This window comes from Amphibalanus amphitrite, unplaced genomic scaffold, assembly GCF_019059575.1.
Source record: "Amphibalanus amphitrite isolate SeventyFive unplaced genomic scaffold, NRLGWU_Aamphi_draft 000297F_arrow, whole genome shotgun sequence".
In the NCBI taxonomy this organism is placed as follows: domain Eukaryota; kingdom Metazoa; phylum Arthropoda; class Thecostraca; order Balanomorpha; family Balanidae; genus Amphibalanus; species Amphibalanus amphitrite.
In genome coordinates, this window is record NW_024881792.1 from 343,874 (window position 1) to 364,285 (window position 20,412).

Consider the following 20,412-nt stretch of genomic DNA (forward strand, 5'->3'; position numbering starts at 1 on the left):
CAGTGCGCCAGCTGGGCGCACAGTGCAATGTGCGTGACCTGGAGCGGCCAGGGCGAGGTAGGCAGGCAGCCCCTCGATCCCGTGAGGGGAGAGCTGAGGGGAGCTCACTCAAATACCGCTGGTCCACGCTGACCAGACTGCGGAGTAGCCCGGCGTTCCGAGACTGAGTCGGCATACGGAGATGTTGCAAGTCAGTCGACGGAATGAGCACTGAGCAGCGGCGTTCAGAAGAAGTGCAGGCTGTTTGGCGGAGGACGCCCGGCCGCAGGTAACGTGATGCGCATGTCTGCCGACCGCGCGGTCCGTCCTCGGAGGTCAGCCAAGGTCACCGAGGTATCGGCGGGCCTGGGAGTCGGCCGCAGCCCCCAGAGTCATGATTGGCCGCTTTGTCCTGACATGTGGTAGAGCTTCATGGCGAATGCCACCCCTGGGTGGGCGGCCGGTCCGAATCCGCCCATTGTTCGTCGGGCATCGGCTGATCCCGTCGGTGTGCTTAAGGCCGCCCGGACTCGGCGCCCGGGGAAATTGCACCGTTTCGCACTAAACGCCCGATTCGGGTGGCTCGTTACACAGCGCTCTAAAGAGCCATCTCGGCCATAATATATGAAGATTACGCGCTGCGGGTTCATTCTCACATAAGCTCTTTGAAATTAGCTGACGCTTCTGTCGACTGTGGGTCCGGCCGGGTTGAAAGGGAACACGAAAGAACACTGCGGAACACGAAACGACATTTGAGATCTCACACGAGTTGTGTGAGACATATTAAAATGCTTTGAGTACGACTAATAACCAGAAACCTGCGAAGGACACAACCAAAAGTGACAAGATACAGTCTAAACACAACTCACAATTCAGCCATCCGGACACCCAGAGCCTCACATTGTCCTCAGCTCAGCTCGTGATCAAACCTCCCGAATCCTGCGCGCAGCACGTGTGAGCTGTCCCCGTCATCCTCCGAAGTCCGATCGTGCCAAGTCCCTCGCTCCGTGCTCGGCCGGTTCGTGCGGGCGTGCAGACCGTAAAAACACGGCCATTAGTCTTGTCTGCGATTGCCGACGGCCGAGCCGAATGATTCGTAATGCGTCCGACGAAAACGACGAGATTTCTTACAGTAGTGGGGTATATCGACGGAGGCTTTCCTTCCTGCGAGTCCATTGGGGCAGGCTGGCTTCTTTGACCGAGTGCATCCACACACCTTCGTTTTTATTGTCGTTTACATAGGTAGTTCATTATCCATAGGCCATAGCTCCGACCCAGCTGTCATTGCTGCCGGTTTTCTGCTTGCTTTGGGCCCCGCTGCAACCACAGACATTGTTTTCTGGTTTGCAATGTAAGGGCGTTGTCCAGCGGTGCCATGGAGCGGTCGTGAGCCATGTTGTCCTTGGTGGAGGCGAGGTAACAGAGAATGACTGCAGACTACGGTGACTGGATGTTTGCAGACACGGCCCCCGTCACGACTCTGTTCGCCTTTCAACGGCGCGGCCTCTATGCATGGCGTACTGATGTGTCGTGAATGGAGGAGAAAAAATACTCAGGCTAAGAGCGTTGAGGATTTATGTTTTGAATTGATGAGGATTGATGAGGATTAATGTGCCAGAATGACGGAGCAACGATGTCTCGATGAGTGCAGAAAAAATGCATCATTGTGATCTGTCACTGATACTTTAAATGAACAGGGTGTGAGAGGGATAATACCATAGCCTTTAAATATCCCACACATTTCCCATTTGACCTACTTGTGTCTCACCGTTCCCCATGGCCTTCATTTCCGTAACCGTGACCTTCCATCCGTGACCGTTAACTACCGGTGGCGGACCGTGATCCCTCCTATCGTGGTTCCGTGATCCCTCGTGCAGAAGTTCCGTGAGTTTCCTGCCTTGGTTCCGTGAAGGCGACATGACGGTCGTGTTCGGTCGCCCCACTGAGCCTTCCGACCCGTGTTTTGACAGCCGGTTAGCTGGGGGCCGCTAATCGCGCCTCCATCTGACCGTTTTTGTCGACCGCAGTGTGTTGGCTCCGCTGCGTTCGGACCTCGGACCTTCTACCGCTCCTCGCTTGCCATCTCGTCTGATGAGGTATGTCTCTCCACCCACAGATGGTCACCCGAACAAAGAAGATTTTCGTGGGAGGACTGTCGGCGCCCAGCACGCTGGAAGACGTCAAGAATTACTTTGAGCAGTTCGGCAGGGTGAGTACGGTTCGGTCGTGACCGGTTTTTGTAGCCGGCTGTCGGCCGTTTTTGTTTGGCGCTCACCGCAAATGACGTCTTCCGGGGCTTATCGTTTGATTGGATGTTCATGTTTGTGTCATTTTCCGATAGAATGGTACGGCGATAACCGATCCCATTTGACGATAGCTAAATGGCCTGCGTGGATGACATGAAGATAGCTTGTTTTTGCTGTTGAGCAAGTTCAGACTTTTTCGATTGGCCTTTTCTGTTAGAAGAATAACGAACGGATACAGGATTACGAGTTGGTTGTTACTTACATGACGAATATTACCGATATTTAGGAGTGAGTAGATATATGGCCTAAAACGCCCCTTTATTGGGCATCGGTAGGCTCCACGTCAAAGTCTATATAATTAAGCCAGAACCATACTCAGCGAAAACAAATTGGTTGTTATTATGATAGATAGTGCGGTTTGGGGAAAGTTGGCTAAAATTGACAGAACGTCTCGGACGCAATGAAGCGCAAGAGGTTAATGATTTTCCCTGGAACGGGCAGCCATCTATCATGTTTCATGTTAGCTGGCATACACATCTTCATTGACATGAAAATCTCATATTGATCGTGTGCCTTGCAGCGGCCTCAAACATGCAACGGTGTCACAGAAGCGTATGGGTCGCTCAATAACTCTAATGGCCCGTTGGGACTTTGGCATGCAATTTCACTCTCATAGTTTGCGTAGCGGGTTAATCTATGTGGGCTGCTCTTTGTAGGTATAATGGCGACCTATTTCCTATGGAATCGATTTTAGAAGGATCCTGAGTAGGACACTTGCGGTCGGCGATAGCTTTAAATTGCAACGTGCCACTTTTTGCGAAAAAGACACTTAACGATAAATGAATTAAATGTTCAGTTTAGTCGGCCTTGTTGCAGTTTCTTCAATGGTTGAAGCTGGCGCAATGCCTGAAAATGTTCCCAGTTGCGTTCAAGCATAGATATCGCTGATGGAAGAATCCTAGCAATAGCAGGTGGCTAGCAATCAAACAATTTGATCTAAAATATCCAGACTGTTCGGTTTCTACTGCCAACCAACGAGCAGAGCCCGAGATAGATTTCAACACTGGTTGCGAACGCTGTTGGTCTAAATACAAGCTGAAGCAAGCGCTTGCTTTTTGTCTCAAAGAGGCTTTCTGGTTCCGTGTCCTTTAGGGTCCAAGCAGGCGTGACTCACAGCCAGTTCAGCCTGCTCTTTGACGTGGCTCGGCCAGTTTTCCTCTCTATGGCATTCAACATATTTAATTTCCTTTTATTTTCCTGCTTCCTCTTTGGCCGGGCTTATCTCGGCTGGGTGCAGCGAACGGGGCCGGTATCGCAGATAACTAGACTGGACCCGCATATCTATGAAGACACCGCGGCCAATCGCTGCGTTTGCATAGAGCACTATCCCAGGAGTGGCCTCCCTGGATATATTGGGGGCGACGGTCCCCGCCCTGGACCGAAGAGATAGCTCAATATCGCAGTGTTATGTTTGAAAGCAATTTCCATTTGTCAAGAAATGTGCCAGACAGAAATGAAGGAATGACGGAATTCAATGGATGGCTGCGTTGCGCTTCTGGAAATACTTTGAGTAACATGGCCAGAAATCACCCTTGACATTTACCAGCGTATATATGATTGCTAATCTGTGTACTATCGTATGCGGACTATACTATCGCATGGTTAGATATGTCATTCCTAAAGTTATTTCTGTGTTTTCAGATAGAGGATGCCATGCTGATGTTCGACAAACAGACCAACAGACATCGAGGTAAGAGATGCATGACAATGTTTCATCATATTTCGTCTTTTCTTTTATAAATCAAGGCAATGACACGGCCATGCATTTTCGTTCATTTGATTTACGAGTCAAATTTAACTGGTCACAAAAGACACATGCGCTCTTGAGCAACGTCTGGCTCCTCCGCCTCTTAATATGGCTAACTTTTAACAATACGGTATTCGGATGGGCCAATTTCGTCAAAGAGCGCGCGGTGCCACCGAGGAAGTGATGCGCAGCGGACCGGCCGACCGCCATCGGACCGACCAGACTCGTTAATTAGATGCACTGGTGCCGAGTTTTATGGGTTGATACTGGGCCGTCCAGTGCCGGTCTGGACCCACCTGAGTTTGCTACTCGTCTAAGGACGTCTGAAGGACCGGCCCGGTCCAAAGTGCGCCCCTGGTTCCGTGGAAGAACGCCGGCCCTCGCCGCGGGAGGGGAATTGCACCGGGCGGCTGCTTTATAGCGGTTTTGATGAGCTTCGCTCTTTCCAATTCCTGGTACGGTTCGATCTAAATTTGACCGAATCTAATACCGACTGGACGCCGGCGATAAACGAGAATAGGTGTTTGAAAGACCATTTCCTTCGAGGAGAGTTGGCATTCAATTTTCAGCGCCGACCATTTTCAGCTCAATATTGTATCGGCTCTAAACCGCGTGTGGAAGTCGTGCCAATCGAACCACCCACAAAAATAAGCAAACTCTCCAGGATAAAATCTCTAAGAAGTTTGAACCGGTTCTTTTCAAAAGCGGAACAACTTGTGGTAATAATCCTCTGTAATCTTGTTCTGGAGACGCGAGATAAATAATTGAACTTTTCTCTTATAAACATGGTGACACTAATGAAAAAAGGTAAGGGATACACGAATTTTTAGCTGGATTGTTTGCTTTTTTATTATCTGTTCGTAAGCAATCGATGAATCAGGTGTCTTCAGGAAAGTTCATATAAATATTCTATTTGTTGATTCCCATTAGCGTTATTTTCCGCTCGAGGCAGCCGGCTACAGGCCGCGGCCGGAGCCTCCCAGCGCGGCGGCGTCTGCCTGTACTGGTATGCTGTGCCGCATCACACGAGACTGCACCGGCCGGGAGACACAGGGCCCTAACACCACGCGGCGCGGCCGCCGCGGTCCGCCAGCCGACATCAGGAGCCCCGCCCAGCGATTGTTGCTAATTTTCCGCCTGTGTTTACGTTCGAAAGCGCTTCCATTTGCCATGGTGCGGGTCGCGGAGCGCGTGGGACAGGCGGCGTTAGTTCGCCGGTCGTCCCCCGCACCCGGGTATTTTCTCAGCAAACAGCCCTGGCGCCGGTTCGACTTTACTCGGCCGTCCGACGGACTGACGGTGGCGACGGAGGTGTGCGATTGGAGAGTGACTGGACGCAGGAGAGACGGAGAGGTGTGAGCACAACAGTCGAGCGGTGCAGTTAGAACAACTTCCTCACCGCGCTGACAAGTTCACATTTCGGTATGACCGGTCTGGCCCATCTCACGGCGCCGAACACCAGGACAAACATCTCACTGCGCCGGGGCAAACAGCTAACGGAGAAGACAGTGAGAGCAGTAAGCGGAGTGTCGAACCGTGCCGAAAGCACGGCACCCAGCCTGTCACTTCCCCTCCCTAGTGAGCCGATCGTGCTGACAAACGACGGTCCGATTCGAACACAAATAAACCGACAATGCTCTCTACTGTTGTCACTGCGGTTTCGCGCGTCTCCCGACCAACAGAGACGAATGGACTCGTGTCGCTGGGGCGTCGAGAACGCCCGGAATCCGCCACGAAAGGTGACGCCGGCACGTGTCATCGCTAAGGGCCTGTGCTCGAGCCATTTTGCCACGGAACTCGCGATACCCCGGGCGCAGTCCAGGGATCTGAGGCGAGCGATACTCCGCCGCGTAGAACTGCCTCGTATTTACGCCCGCCTCGAATTCGCGTCCGTCTTGAATTTGCGTCGTCTCGAGGAGGATAATCGAACGCGACGCTGATAAATGAGGGCGTGTAATTAAGACGGCGCTAAATTTATTGCCAGGCACTGTGTATATTGAGCGTTCCTTTGAAGCTTGCTGTGCTGTTTGTTTTCAAACGCCATTGTTTTGTCGGAATTGGAAGCGCAAATTGACAATAACGATTCATCGATGCATGGCACACTGTCAAATGGTCCATTCGGGCTCGTGGCTTGGCAGACAATGCACGTCTTAAATTCCATTCATTGCGTCTGTTTTTCCGAGATGAAGAAAAACCGTGCCATTATATCCGTTCGGGCCAAAGATCTGGCGACTGCCGACTCCGAACGATGTCGCGAATGCAGCGGCTAATTGGGTTGGTCGGCAGCGGAACTGTGCAAAAAAGAGACAGTATTGGGATGCGGGGCGCGCTTCAGTGCCATCAGGGCGTGGCGGACGATCGTGGCGCAGGAGGCGATGGCGGCGCGGCGGCATTGTCGCCGTCACGTCTCGTCAACTGGGGCGGTTACGGCGCAGCGGCCGGCGATTCCTGGCGCGTCTGCCGGGCCAGGTTGGGTCTGCGGATCATCTGCTGCGGCAGGTCAGGGGTGGAGGTGTCGGGACAATGTCAGACCCGGGGACGCACAGAAGACACTCCGGCGCACGGATTTAGCACAAACGCTAAATCCGCTAAATTTAGCACAACGCTAAATTTAGTAACTAAATCTCACGTGGATTTAGCCCAAACGCACGTATAGTAGCTAAATCTAACGTGGATTTAGCCCAAACGCACGGAGTTCAACCTGACGTCGCCAGTAGCAAGTTCGGGGTAGATGTTTTAATTCACATCGCATGTATCTGCAATCGCTGCCGACACTCGTTGCAGTGAGGTCCACTGCTGGCCGGTAGCGGTGGCGTATTTTGGGCGGACCACCTCGAGCGAGACGTTTTAATTGCTTGTTTGTGTAGTGGGCTCGATATGATCGAACAGGGATGGTGCCCTCACGAATCTCAGCAATATGATGGTAACCGTCGTATACAAAACGTATACGAAAGCCGCAATCGTCTCATGTTTTGGGTGCGATGCCCTTACACCTTTTTTTTGTCCAAGCACATTTAAAATTCCGAGGCAAACATTAAGAAAAACAACACCAAGCGTGTTCTATGTCTGTAGCTCTTTAATCGTCATCGACAAAACATCAAGTTAGAACGTTTAACGTCAAGGAAAGCAAACATTCGTGGGCTTAAACGTTTCTCTACAAAGGTATCATTTTGTGGCATATTATAGCCTGAATATGCTAGCTCTGATTACATGGTAGCTTCTGAAGCAGATTGTTTGCAGGATAACTAGGCACGAACTCGTGGTTATGTGTGAAACCGCCAGTAATTACATGAAGTATTGTGTATAATCACCTTTCCACTTCCTAAGTGACTTCCAAATTACGTTGGCGTAAGGAGGTATATTTCCATGAACCACATAAAACTGTGTCTGGAGAAGGGCGACTCAAATGCATGTTATTCCAACGTGGCATTTTAGAGTCAAAAACAGTAGGCCACGGAGGGCCGCACGAGATGCAGGAGGAAATGTAGTCGAATTTACCATTTATCCGACGACCACAAAACATTCAACGAAATCGTCTACTTTGTGACGTACTTCACCACATCACACGTTCTGATAAAGCCTTCCATTTTCACCATGAATCACAATCTAAAATCGAAATACGAGTACGTCGTGCCGCAATGCGTTCCAAACCCCGGCTCTTCTTCACACTCCTCGCCAGTACCCGCGTCGCGCTCTCGCCCGGCATCTCAGGAACTCGGCAGAGGGAGGGCCCGGGGTCGACTCCACCCCCCCCCCCTCCTCCGATCACCGGAAATCCGTGCCGGCGGCTCGCTGATTGATGTCGCTCTGTGCCCCCCCCCCCCCGACCCCCCCCCCCCCCGCCGGAATGGGACTCAGGCTAATGGAGTCTCAGGACACGTCAGAGACCGACCCGTTGACGTCAGAGCTTGTACGAGCGGTCGGATGTCTGAAGAGTCGGATGATATATCCTACACAGCAGGCGCCCTTCTTATCCTCCGAATGATCTAAAATTGGGGCGCACTCAGGACGTTTTAGCATGTACGACGGGATATTTATCCAATACTCGTAGAACATCAACACCAATTTTAATTTTGATAACAACAACGTGAACATGAATTTCAATGTTAAATTCATGAAAAATACGGTTTGCAGACAACCATGAATGTCTTCCAGCATATCCTAATGTTATTCTGTTGTGCGTATTGTATGGGCTAATGCCAGTTCAACGTTTCATCGTTCAACGTTTCCTGCCGTATCCTTCACAACTACCATTCCAACTCCCACCCTCCCAGCTCTTAGCACGTGCCGCGGCGCGGCGCAGAGACACTCGCGGCGCATCTGCGGCGCCCCACGGCCGCGCCACCGCAGACATTGCCGTCGCGACCATCATTTAATTCGGTCGCCGCGCTCGGTCAATTTGGCTCGAATCTGGCGACGACACTTCGCTGAACTATTTGCACTGAACAATCGTGCCGCGGCCAGCCCGTCGGTGCGGAATGGATCCATATGTGCCCGAGTCAGTCGCCGGCCATGACAATAAACGCAGCGGGCCGCTCGGCGCCGCCGCCGCCGCCGCCCGCTCGTCGTTACAACGTCGTCGGGCCGAGATTTACATGTTTCTGTGAGTGCCCATCTGTCGCAGGCCGACGCTGCCTGTGCGTCAGATTTGTCGCAGGCGTGCTGCGTTTGTCGCTGGTGCGCTGCGCAGAAACTGACGCCGCTCGTCTCTCTATGTTTGCAGGATTTGGATTTGTCACATTCGAGAATGAGGATGTTGTCGACAAAGTGTGCGAGATTCATTTCCACGAGATCAATAATAAGATGGTGAGTACCCGGGCCCAGACGCTGATCACCTGATCTAACAACACAATACGCAATACACATGTGTGCGAGACAATGGTCATGCAAGCCATCGCATGCTAGGAAGAGATGCTAAGTGCTCTTGATGTGCACTCCAATGTAAATGTTGACAAATTACATTTTAGATTGAGAACCTTACATTTTTGCGGTAGCTTTGGTCTAAAAACAGGGCAGCAGCTCCCACCTACCGATAAAGTCTGACAGGAAAATTAAAAAAAAGAACAAATACAATGCACTTTGCACGTCAGCAAAACTCGTCGGCACCACCCGCTTCCAGCTACATCAAAGTGCTGGCTCATAAATTGTTTCATTTTGATATTTTTGCCGAGCGGCCGCTGATCAAGACCCCGATTGCCGTGCCTCGGAGGATTTACAGAGCGTTTTATGTCCTAACCGAATTCGGCGAACCGCTCAACTGCTTAGTTGTTCCAGCCTGCAGCTCACAGCGAACTTCTCCCAGTAAAACTGCTGTTTGAAATCAGCCGATGGGGCGATGTGTCGAGCCATTTGTTCCGTCATCAAAAGCTTACCAGCCACTCTGCGCTTCTGGTGGCGCTCACCGGCGGCCGTCCCGTGCAGACGGGAGAAGCGGCCGCCCGGGGACGACAAAAATGAACAGCCCGAGCGACAGAGTCGGCCCGAGATGCCGGAAAAGTAGCAGATCATAGTTGCGATGGTGTCAGAAAGCGCGACATCCCGCTTCATTGGCGATCAATGCAGCGACGAATGTCGTCTATGCAATGTAACAATTATTCAAAATAAAAGCATTGATACACCCAATCATTGAGTTTGGAATATGCCAACACTTTCTGAGCCTGACTGGCAATCAGCTGGGCGAATGGGCCGGCCAAACGCCGATATTTTCAGCCCGGTCCCATCGGTTCCGTCGCGGCCCGGCACGGTTGGGGAGGCAGCTCCTCGGACCCAGCCGACTCTGTCTGTTCATTCTGCTGACACCAGCTCGGGCCGGCGAATAAATTCAGCATCGTGGGCCGGCGGATCAACTCGAGAATGGATCGGATCGCCGCAGAGCCGCTCGCCATCCAAAATAGTTTGCCGCCAGATTTATGCGCGGGCTGTGTTTGCGAATCGGCACGAACGGTCTCCCCGGCTCGCCTCGGAGCCGATCGGACAGCGCGGGTCGGGGGGTCAAACGGAGACGACCCGATCGCAGAACTTGGACCTCAGTGCCATTCCAAAGCTCAGCGACGCAACTTTTACTATAGAATGCATAACTTTGGCCATGTGTCAAGCACAGTCATGATTTCCAATGCATCTCATGGGCTGAGTTTGACGCAGTGAAAAAGGATATTCATGAAATTATTTGCATATCCGGCTTGATCACATGCGGTACTGTCACGCATGGGCGGCGCCACCGGGGGGGACGGGGGGGACAGGTCCCCCGCTATCGAAAGTTAGGGGGGTACAGTACCCCCCTATCGGCGAGGCCCGTTCAATAGTTGATAATAATGCATTGTAAAGTTATCCGTCGCATTTAATGCATCGTTCGTTAATCAAGGCAGGTTCTGAATAAAGATTGCTGTTGGGATGTATCGCAGGGGGTCCTGGCCATCTGCAAAAGGTGTGGAGCTGTGATGCCTATAAGGTGATCGGCAGGGCCTCGGGGATCGTGCCCCCCTTTTTTTGGGGCGCCAGGCAGGGTTATTACCTCCCCACCCCACTGCCAGACCCCACTGCCGACAAAACCAAGTTAACTGAAATTCCATAGATTTCCGTTACTATATGGATATTTTCCATTCCTAATTAGTCAAGTTCAAGCATGGCAGTTCTACCACAGGAACCATTTGAAATCTATGCCATTTAACCCCAGCACTTGTGGGGAGAAGTGTTCGGATAGATCACAGGCTGGACCAAAAAAGCACGCAGTAGCCCAAGACCTTATAATTGGGTAGCATCGGCTCCCTCTCGTCAAGGGGTTCGATAGCACTCGTTTTTTTTTTTCTGCAAAACTAAGTTCGGTCGGCGGCCGAACGGCTGGGGGTCTAATCGAGCCCCCCCCCCTCCCCTTCTTACGTCAGCGGCTGTGAAAATGCCATTACCAGCTGTTGAAACATGGCAGTTGCTTTTGCATGAGTGCACGAAAGTGTTTCAGGTACGTGATACGTGAAAGGTTCTACAAGGAAACTGAGATACACCAGCTTATCAAATTGTGCTCACTGTGGTGCGCTCGGTTTTACCTTGACTAGTCTTTGAATTCTGGGGTGAAACAGACCAGTCAAGAAACCTGTTCCATAAGGAGAGCCACTAATGCTAAAGAGATGAGGAATGAGGTTTCCAGAGACCTTCATTACCTCCCAAAGGGGGTGCCCCGCCATTTGCCAATCCCCATGCTGTGTTGTTACGATTGGAGGGTGAATATGAGAACGATGCAGGTCGTGCCAGCTCGATCATGACGAACACAATGGTGCCGACATCACAACTCTACTGCCATTTTTGACGAAGTTAATCAACTAGGACCGGAATCCTACCCTGGGGCATTTCACCTGCAGAGGCCGCCGGACCTGAGACCCTTTCACTCAATTTTTTTTTTTTAAAGGTGCATGCGGCATGCGCTCGTTTTTCCCGCGAAGCTCTTGGTGAGTAAAATCCATCAGAAAGTGTGATCAAATAACGGCTGGTGACCTTCCATGACCTAGCATGACCTTTTGAGTGACCACCAATGACATGACCACTGACGGCTAGCCATTATAGCTGCACCCTGCCCGTTGCATATGGATCAGGTGGTGATGTCATGATTCTGAAATTATATTGCAGTTTTGGCGCACTTGTCAGAGCAGAAGACATTCCCACTTTTCCTCCATGACTATATATATATGATGGTGAAGCCATGAAGCTGACCAGACGTAAGATCGAAAATTTGAAAGTACGAAACGTAAGAATAGTTGGCACAGCTACTCGACACTGACCGACCGGTCGCGAGCTTCCCGCCTCCGGATTTCCAGCCGGACACCCAATCCACTCGGCCACGCGGCCAGTATCCCTAAGCAATTCGCAGCTTGTAGGAAACCAGCTTTGAGTTGGAAAGACTGCAAATTTTGATTTAGAGGCAAGGATGCTTGAAAAGGTGATCGATCTTAGGTGTCCTAGGATAAGTTTGGAAACGGGATGCAACATTCGATGTGTTTTGGGCTTTGCCAAGTTTCGCGGCGTTACGTGCCTCGTTTTTTTTTTGCATACACGATCAGTATCTACTTTTGGGATTTTCGGACAGCTACAGTCCCCGTCCCCCCCTATCGAAAACCCGTGGCGCCGCCCCTGCAGTGTCACGTAGAAAATAGCCACCACTTCTCTTACATCTCAATCACCCCATGCTGTGTTGGGTGGTCTGTATCTCAGGTCGACAGCCCTTCCTGTGCGCGGCGAGGCCGATGCCCCCTGTCATGGAGCCCTGGACGCGGCCGGCGGCGGGTGACACCGTTGACCCCGCCCTCCGTTCTCCGCTTCCCGCTCTGCTGCAGGTCGAGTGTAAGAAGGCGCAGCCCAAGGAGGTGATGCTGCCGCAGACGCTGGCGCGCGGCCGAGCGGCGGCTCGCGGCGGCTACGGTGAGTTGGTGCTCGTCTCGCCGGGACTCCCCTCGCTCGCCGCGTACCGCTACAGCCCCTACTCCGTGCCCAGCTCCGTGGCCGCCTGCGTGGCCAGCGCGCCGCCCACGGCGCTGCCCAGCGCGCCCCTGCTCGGCGCACACTCGCTGGGTCAGGTCGGCCTGGCCGGCGCGCCCCTGCACGGCTTCGACCTGGCCAGCTGCAAGAAACTGTTCGCCGGCGGCCTGTCGGCGGCGGCGGCGCCGGGTGCGATGACGCAGCACGCGCTGCCCACCCTGGCCGGTCTCGGCGGGCTGGAGCAGTACTACCAGATCCCGGTGGGCCTGTAGACTGGCCCCCCGGCCCGGGGACGTGCCCCGGTGGCTCCGAGCCGTGCGCCCGAGAGCGTGCCGTGTATGATACTCGCTGCGACCGCCGCGCGGCGCAGTCCGAACGCCCAGCAATAACGGCAGTAATAATGAACAAAGACGTGCATGTTTTCGTGCTGTTGTATATCTGTGTTATACGACACTAGCTTGAATCTCGTTATTTGAAGTGTTTCACCCTTACCTGTGAGGCTATTTTGCGCTGCGCCCCGGAGGGTGTCACTGGAATGCAGGGCCGGACGAATTGACGTTCGTAGGAGAGCCTTTCTCTCTGTGAATAGAGTCTCTCTATCTCTCTCTCTGTCGGTTTACGCTGTTGGCCACTATCACCATGCAGCAAACGCTTTTAAAAATTATTTGTTTCATTCATAATGTTGCTCCCCTAAAGTTATGTCGGTTGTAATTTGGAAAACGGCAAGATTCTGGTGGATTTAGTTATAATTAGTTTATATAGTCGAAACTAAAATGCCATTGGACACTAAAATGTCCCATGAATTTTGTACACGAAAATAGTTTAGCCATCTTAGCTCACTAGCCCGGTGAAAATTAGCCACGGGTTAGTCATATAGCTTAGCGCCAAAGGGTGCCTCATGATTCCAATTTTATACACAATTATTTTGGTAAAAGTAGCAAGCGATATTGCTGACACTAACTCACTCTCGGTGCCCATGTCTATCTGTCTTTTCACAATCGCCTTGAGCTCCGCCTACGCCCAGCTTTGTGCCGGTGTCACAGGCATCCGCGCACTGCCGGCTGACGGATGGACTTTGGCGAGGTCTAGCGAGCTTTAACGACATCTAGCTGAATTTCGGAGTCGGCTGCCGGCCACCAGTGTCTTCCAAATTAGTATTGAGAAGCAATAGTACAAACCGCTGAGTTTTCTATCCTGTGGTTTGTGGGTTAGACCATCAACCCGTGCGTCATATGGGAATGAGCCGACGGCCAGTCCAGCGGCCTCGGTGGCGCGTCTCTCACACCAGCCGAGAGTCGGACAGTCACACCTGTACCCTTCTCGAGTCTAAGTGGGCTGCTGTTTGCAGGGGTAATTCCATTTAAATGCTCAAGAGGGTTAGTTTCTTTTTGTGAGGTCCGACCACAATCCGTTTTAGTGAGTTCCCAGCAATTCTCTATAATTTCTCAAACCTAACTAGTAAGCCGCTGCTGTTGGGCTGGCTGAAATCCTTTCATTGCGTACGAGTACTTAAGTTGTTGATTTAGTACGTACATTGCCTGTATTTGTACTTAAGTGCAGCAGTAAAGACGCCGAGTTACCGTATATATTTTAGAGGGGACACAGTGTGGTGGCCCCAGAGACTGAGCGCGAGTGACTGAAGGACCGAGCGCGTGACTGAGTCAGGAGGGACGGAGCGCGCGCGATACTGATGTTGTCCGCGTTCGTCGCATCGTCGCTGTGTTCTCGTTAGCGGTTGACCGCGGGGGGCTGAGTGAGGGACGGGAGGGTGTGTGGGTGTGCCTGTGTTACCTGCCGTTGTATGTATGTCTGTGTGCGGCGGGGAGACTGGGCCCGACATTGAGCACCGGCCGGAGGCGCCGGTTTCGTCTGAGCTCTCAGTTTCTCTCTTTCTCTATCTCATCTATCTCTCCTCTGTGAGTGTGTCTGTGTGTGCGACCTCACGGCCTCGTCTTCTGTCTGTTCTGTGGGGCTCGCGGTAGCATAACGTCTCGTTGGGTCGCCCTCCCGGTGACCACAGCTCGGAGAGAGGTGCCGGCGGACGCGCTCGCCCCGCCGGGGCCCCCAGTCTCCCCGCCGCCCCGCCCGCCATCGGGCCGCCCCCACCCGGGTCAACTTTTGCTTTGTGCCAAGGCCCCCTTTTCGTCTGAATCAGTGTCATTAGCTTTGTATTTAACCTCTTTCACTCAATAAATGCGTCGAACGATTATTTTCTGTCCATTTTCTAATCTGCCCAGCGATACGGCTAATCAGTAGTTGGTAGTGAGTAGTAGACGTAGTGCAGTAGACGTAGATCGTAGTGAACCGGGCTCTTAATCATTGTATGCACACCTGTCAGAGCGATTAAACTCTGCGCCTGTCTCAGGTCTGGAGGGAGGGCCCTGATTGGCTGACTCAGATCTAAAGCTGATGTTCATTGGCTGGAGGGCGGCATGGCAAACTTGGCACGAGCTCCCAGTGACCTCACACCTTCCTTGGCCTCATATTCGTGGCGGCTGATTTCTTGTGAGTTGCCTTGGACGCAGCCCTGTGGTCTGGCTAGGCGGGTCGGGCGGGGGCAGACTCGACCGTCCCCGCAGCTCCTCGCTCGCTCATTGTGTTTTCCCATTCAGTTGGCTGCACAGCATAGCTGTTAGTCCAGTATCGGCACCCATAGCTAGTGGGTAGATCGTAAGATCCCAGTGCCCATACGGCGCACCAAATTCAGTCAGGAAATTCTGTACAGTCCGGCCTTCGGGCGGCCTTCTTTGACCCCGTTGGCCTGGGAAGCAATGCCACCAGCCCCTTCTCCCTACCACGCCCTGTCCGCCCGCCGGCCAGAACCCACGGGCTAGTCCGTCACCTTCTCACCCTCTCTCACTCTCTGCCCGTCCGGCTCCGTGCCGCGTCCTCCCTCTGTCTCTCTCGTTGTCCTCGAGTTCCCCCTCCTCGTGTGGTCACTGGGGGTGCGACACAACGGTACGTACCTATCCATCGTTTCGCCGCGGAGTAGTGCCGCCACGCGCTGACTGCTGGTCTGAAGGGGGTGACGCCCCGCCCCGCCCCCCGCGCCTCTCAGCCGCCCCCCTCTGACCTTTGACCTCGCTCACCAATCGCGGCAGGTCACCGCCTGTCCAGTCGGCTCAAATCGAGCGACTCAATCACGGCGCACAGCCGGGCGCTCCCGACTTAAACAGAGCAGCACTCAGTGGTAGCGCTTGTAGAGTAGCTCCTAAACAGTGATAAAGTCACTTGTTTTTCAGTAGTCTAGCTTCATTGTTTCACTACACGCGTCGTGCGTTAATGCTTCTCTGTGGACACCTTTTCACATGCATGGCTGCCGGGACACTCCGCTTCTGGGACCTCCCTCGGTGCCTTCTTTAAACGGGCTTCTGTTTCTGGGCTTTGGGCTTTCTTTCTTCTGGGTTCTAACATTAACATCCAACAAAAGCCGTGAAATTTCTGTAACTATTTTCCCTAGCTGCAACGTAACCGATTCCGAATTCAATACCATGCTGTGTCATGATGAACCGCCTCGCTGAAGGCAACCTTACAAAATTTCATATAAAAAGTTAAACTGCCTCACAAAATTTTGTCTCAACAATCTGTGTCCCCACGAGTTGCCGCAGTGGAACAATACGTTAGCACAGGCTGCTTAGCGCGTCTGAGCCGGGTTCGCTTGGCCCACTAGTGAACAGGTGCTCAGCTAAGGGGGACGGACTAGTCTATAGACGCTATTAGTCCACTGCTGGCAACCCTGTGAATATGCTCGCTTCTCGTTTGTTTGATTTGCGGACGACCCAGCGTCAGAGGCATCGCATATAATCGCTTAGGCGTTGTCAGTATAAGTCAAAAGATGATCTGACAGAAGTATCATTTTGATGACGTCATTCATTCTGACGCCGGGTCGCCCGCATTTGTTTGTCATGTTTGCTGACCTGCCATGACCTGACCTGACCTGGCCGGGGCGTGTTACAGGCTTCCCAGCGGCAGCAGCCTACGCCGCCTACGCCGGCCGCGGCTACTCTGGCTACGCCGGCTTCGGTTTCCCGTACGCAGGTAATATTCCGGCCCAGATGGTGCCCTACCTCCCCGAGCTGGGCCTGTACGGGCTGCACGCGTTGCCGTTGTGAGGCCGTCGCCGCCGGTCCGGCCGGCGCCGCGCGGCTGCCGCCGCCGTCACCGCCGCCGCCGCATGTGCTGTGGCCGGCGGGCTCCCAGCGGCCGGCAGAAGCACCCACCGCCGCCGCCGCTGCCGCCGCGGCGCCCGTGTCCCTGTACGTGTGGCGGTCAGCGCCGGGGGACCAGTGAGGGTTCTGGAGGACCCTGGGGGTCGGTCGGGGTCGGGGTCGGGCCCACTGACCACTGCGCCGGCTGCGGTCGGCTGGGCGGCGGCCAGCTGGCGTCACTAGTCTCGGCGGTCGGCCCGAGCGCTCGGCGACGAGTTATGACGCCGCTATCGTCGTGTCAAAGCGGCGGCGGCTGCCACTGATGGCCACGTCGGCCCCGTTGGACGCAGGCCAGACCGGCGCGCAGACGGTTCGGCCGGGACCGGGCCGCGGTTACTATCTCAGGTACACTTGTCCATAGGCGGGCGGGCCGCCCCCAGCGGCACGCAAAATGAACGGAGGCAGAGCGCCGCCCGTCTCTCGCTAGCCACGTCATCTTGGTCCTCGGTTATCGGTGTTAGTTGTGGCTACAGTGGCCAGTTGGGAGTGACGCGTAGGTAGTCCATTTGAATCCCATCTCTAATCCGGTAGTTGTCCAGTCTTTTACTTTTGTCGATCCGGTTGTTATAGGTGTTCTAGTGATAGCTGGGCTTCTGCCTTTAGGGATAGGTTAAGGTTTACAGTAAGTGAGTATCGGGAGATGAATCGAGGCTTGACTTCATTTTGTTAGCTGTAAGGTCCCCGGTAATATTTTCCTCAGCGCTCGATTTAAGTGATTTTTCCTCGCCTCTTCTCGGACAAAGTAATGGCCATAATTCCATTTGATGCGTTGTAACGTGAAGCGAACAGTGATAGATTCGAAAGTCCACATCTACCAACAATATTACAAATGTTATTATGCATAAAGATACCTTATTATTTGTTGACGTTATTACACTATCGTACAGCAGGATTCTATTGTAAACCATTCGATTCAGATATAACTTCAATACGTGGGTGGGTCGGCTTGTCGCTTCAGATTCAGCCATCACTTTCATGTCCTTGCATATCATATCATGCTGTCAAAGATCCCACACAAATATCTGTCACGATGCTTTGACTTCGCCAATGTTTGTTCACTGTTATCGCTTGCGTTGTTTGCCTGCTGGGTGGATTTAACAAGCTCGTCGCAATGATCACCTTTTCCGACCACCTCTTTGCAGAGGACAGAGTTTTGATATCGAGCCGTGCAGCGTTTCACGGACGCTCCATACCGCCCCAGTTTCTATTGTAACACCAGTGTTACTTATTACACATATATGAAGCGTTTTACCGATGTGCAATATCGCGTTTCGCTGTTACACTCTTGATGTGCTGCGTGTTTTCGCTGTGCTCCGCGCCGGAGCGCGTGGGTTCCGTCTTGTTTGTGTGCTCCGGCCGATTGTGTGCTCCGCGGAGCCTTCGTGTCGTGTGTGCATGTGTTCTTCAATGTGCTCTCTCTGTGCCGGGCGGTCGACCGCACGTCGGGGATCGAGGCTGGTATCCCGCCAGTCTGCGGGGTGCGCCTCCCGGCCAATACACTAACGACAGCCACATATCATAGTTATCGGCCCGCAAACTGATGCGTGCGTAGACAACTTAGCATTGCTCAAGGAAAAAGAAACAAAAATGATGTCCAGGCTAGTGTTCCATTGATATAACTACCAGTTCCCTTGCTTCTTACCCAATCGTTCATATCCGAATTGCAAACAAACTTTTTCCTGCTATCTCAGCTTAGTAAATTGTGACGGAATCAGTACAAGGTGCTGTCGATGGTAAAGGCCGATTTTTTTTTTTAATCAGCACATTATTATTCGATAGTCTGCGTTCTACCGGTGACTTCGCCTATCGGTCTGAGCGGTATGGCGGCTGCGGGCGGGTTCTGACTGATAGGGTGCGAAAATTCGGCGCTAGAGGTGGCGGCGGCGGTGGCAGCGGCGGCGGGGGCGGCTGGGGCTGCAGCGCACTGAATGGTGTATGAACGTGTTCCGCCATAAGACTGGCACACAGCTAGATCCTATTGGCTGCGCCGGCTGGGGCTCCTGCCGCCCCCGCCGCGGCGACGGCGGCCGTCCTGCCAGTAGTCTCCGCCGCCACCTCTAGTCGCCTAGTCGCCCTGTCGTTAGACCATCGCCCGTAGTCGCCAGTGTTCGGCCCAGCATGCGCAGTCACCGGAGAGCCCAAACTAGCAGTACCAAGTGCTCCTCCATCCTCCCACAACGACTCATCCAGTAAAGAGGGTAATGTCAGTGGAGCGGGCGAGGGATTAGTGCGGCCCGCGTGCCGCGACTCAACTCACTTCTCATTTGGCTCCGAGCCGACAAAGTGAGCCGCGCCCCGCGTCCACTGGCCAATCCTGGCGGCGATAAATTAGGTAAGGATAATGCCTAATGAGTGTGTAGCCTGACTATATATCTGCCGAATACATAGCAGTAGCCGTAGGGATTTAGGCGGATCTTCCGCGGCCGAGTCGGCCCCGTATTTACGACCGGGCTTTAGAGGTAAATGCGCCCGATGATATTAACACTAGATCTAGACGAGTGGACTTCTCGGCCGAATAGAGAGGCGAATATCCGTAGTTCTAGACGATATTCCTAGTCTGTATTGGAGCGGTGGCGATTGAGGAGTTGGCAACGCTCTCCGATATTGCGTCTGAAGTTAGTATCGCGTAGTCGGCGGCCGTCCGCTGGTAGGTGAGATGCTGTGAATTAGACGGTGTTCTAGCTAGACTCTAGGTGACTTCTCTCGAGTTAGCGATCTAGCGATCTATCTATTTAGTAATCTATCTAGTTCGTAATTAGTGTGTTCTTCCTACGGTCGTTCTCCTTTCTCTTGATGCGTGGGTATGTGAACTCTGTATTTTGATGTATGTTGAGGTCTTGACTATGAAAACCGGTGTGTTCCCTACGTTGACAGTGGAGGTTGTGTTTCCAAAGCCGATATGTCGACTTACCTGCACTGCAACGTTCTCCGCTTTTTCAAAGAAGCAAAATTCCCAAAGCATTTGCCTGGTTGGAGCACGACAGCACTCTGACCAGATCCCCAATTCCATGTTATTCGCGTGATAAATGCGAGCATAATGTGTAACATGCCCGCGTGAGCCGTTTTTAGGCAATTCAAATCTATTCTGTGACTACACTATGACATGATGTGTGGAAAGGCAGCGACCTTTATGTGCCATGCGCCTTAAATATTCATCAGTTTTGCACAACAATCTGCGACAAGAGGTGATACCGATGCCAGAAACACGCTAAAACAATTCATCAAATGTTCAATAGAACATTAACATTCCCGAGACTACCAAAGCATATTCGATCCTAACCGCAGGTTGTTTGAAAAGACAAACACTATTCGTTAGAATTGTGTTTTTCTATTGAAAAACAACCGGAGCGGTCCTTCTCCGGGCTATGTTTTGAAAGTCTGGCAGCGAATTGGGGCAACTTGAGCGGGGCCTAGACGAATCGCTCAATCTTCGTAAAAAGTTCAGAGTATGGGCTCCCGGAGGCGATCTACCTGATGGCATCGGTCGCTACTCGCTTAAAACCTCGTGGCACGTGGCACGTGCGATTCCATTTTCCCCATGTTAAGTCAATGGGGTTTTGGACACTTTTTGCGCGATCGCGAATAGCGGAAAAAATCGCGGAACAAGGTATGGTTTGCTGCCCACCATTCTATGGCCCACACATTCAGGTACACGCCCGTGTGCGCCGTATACCCGTCAGAATTCGTTAACGTGAGTTGCACGAGTTTG

At 52.8% G+C, this 20,412-nt stretch overlaps 1 protein-coding gene across 2 annotated transcripts; it reads left to right on the forward strand.

Moving 5' to 3' along the window:
• Positions 1 to 2,092: 2,092 nt before the first annotated feature.
• On the forward strand, positions 2,093 to 16,622 carry LOC122387759 (RNA-binding protein Musashi homolog Rbp6-like). 2 transcript variants are annotated; one of them, XM_043378209.1, is made up of 5 exons: positions 2,093 to 2,188; positions 3,927 to 3,975; positions 8,756 to 8,838; positions 12,354 to 12,438; positions 16,453 to 16,622. In XM_043378209.1, exons 1-5 carry the CDS (start codon positions 2,096 to 2,098, stop codon positions 16,605 to 16,607), a joined length of 465 nt encoding a protein of 154 aa, XP_043234144.1. In that variant the 5' UTR covers positions 2,093 to 2,095; the 3' UTR covers positions 16,608 to 16,622. The 2 variants fall into 2 exon arrangements, with proteins under 2 accessions (XP_043234144.1, XP_043234142.1); XM_043378207.1 differs by lacking the exon at positions 16,453 to 16,622 and having other exon boundaries at positions 12,354 to 14,702.
• Positions 16,623 to 20,412: the final 3,790 nt, after the last annotated feature.

Excerpts from the sequence above, each read along its gene's own strand:
- LOC122387759 (XM_043378207.1), top strand. The coding sequence starts at position 2,096 with ATGGTCACCCGAACAAAGAAGATTTTCGTGGGAGGACTGTCGGCGCCC. Across the intron at positions 3,976-8,755 it reads ACAGACCAACAGACATCGAG|GATTTGGATTTGTCACATTC; the intron begins GTAAGAGATGCA and ends CTATGTTTGCAG. Across the intron at positions 8,839-12,353 it reads ACGAGATCAATAATAAGATG|GTCGAGTGTAAGAAGGCGCA; the intron begins GTGAGTACCCGG and ends GCTCTGCTGCAG.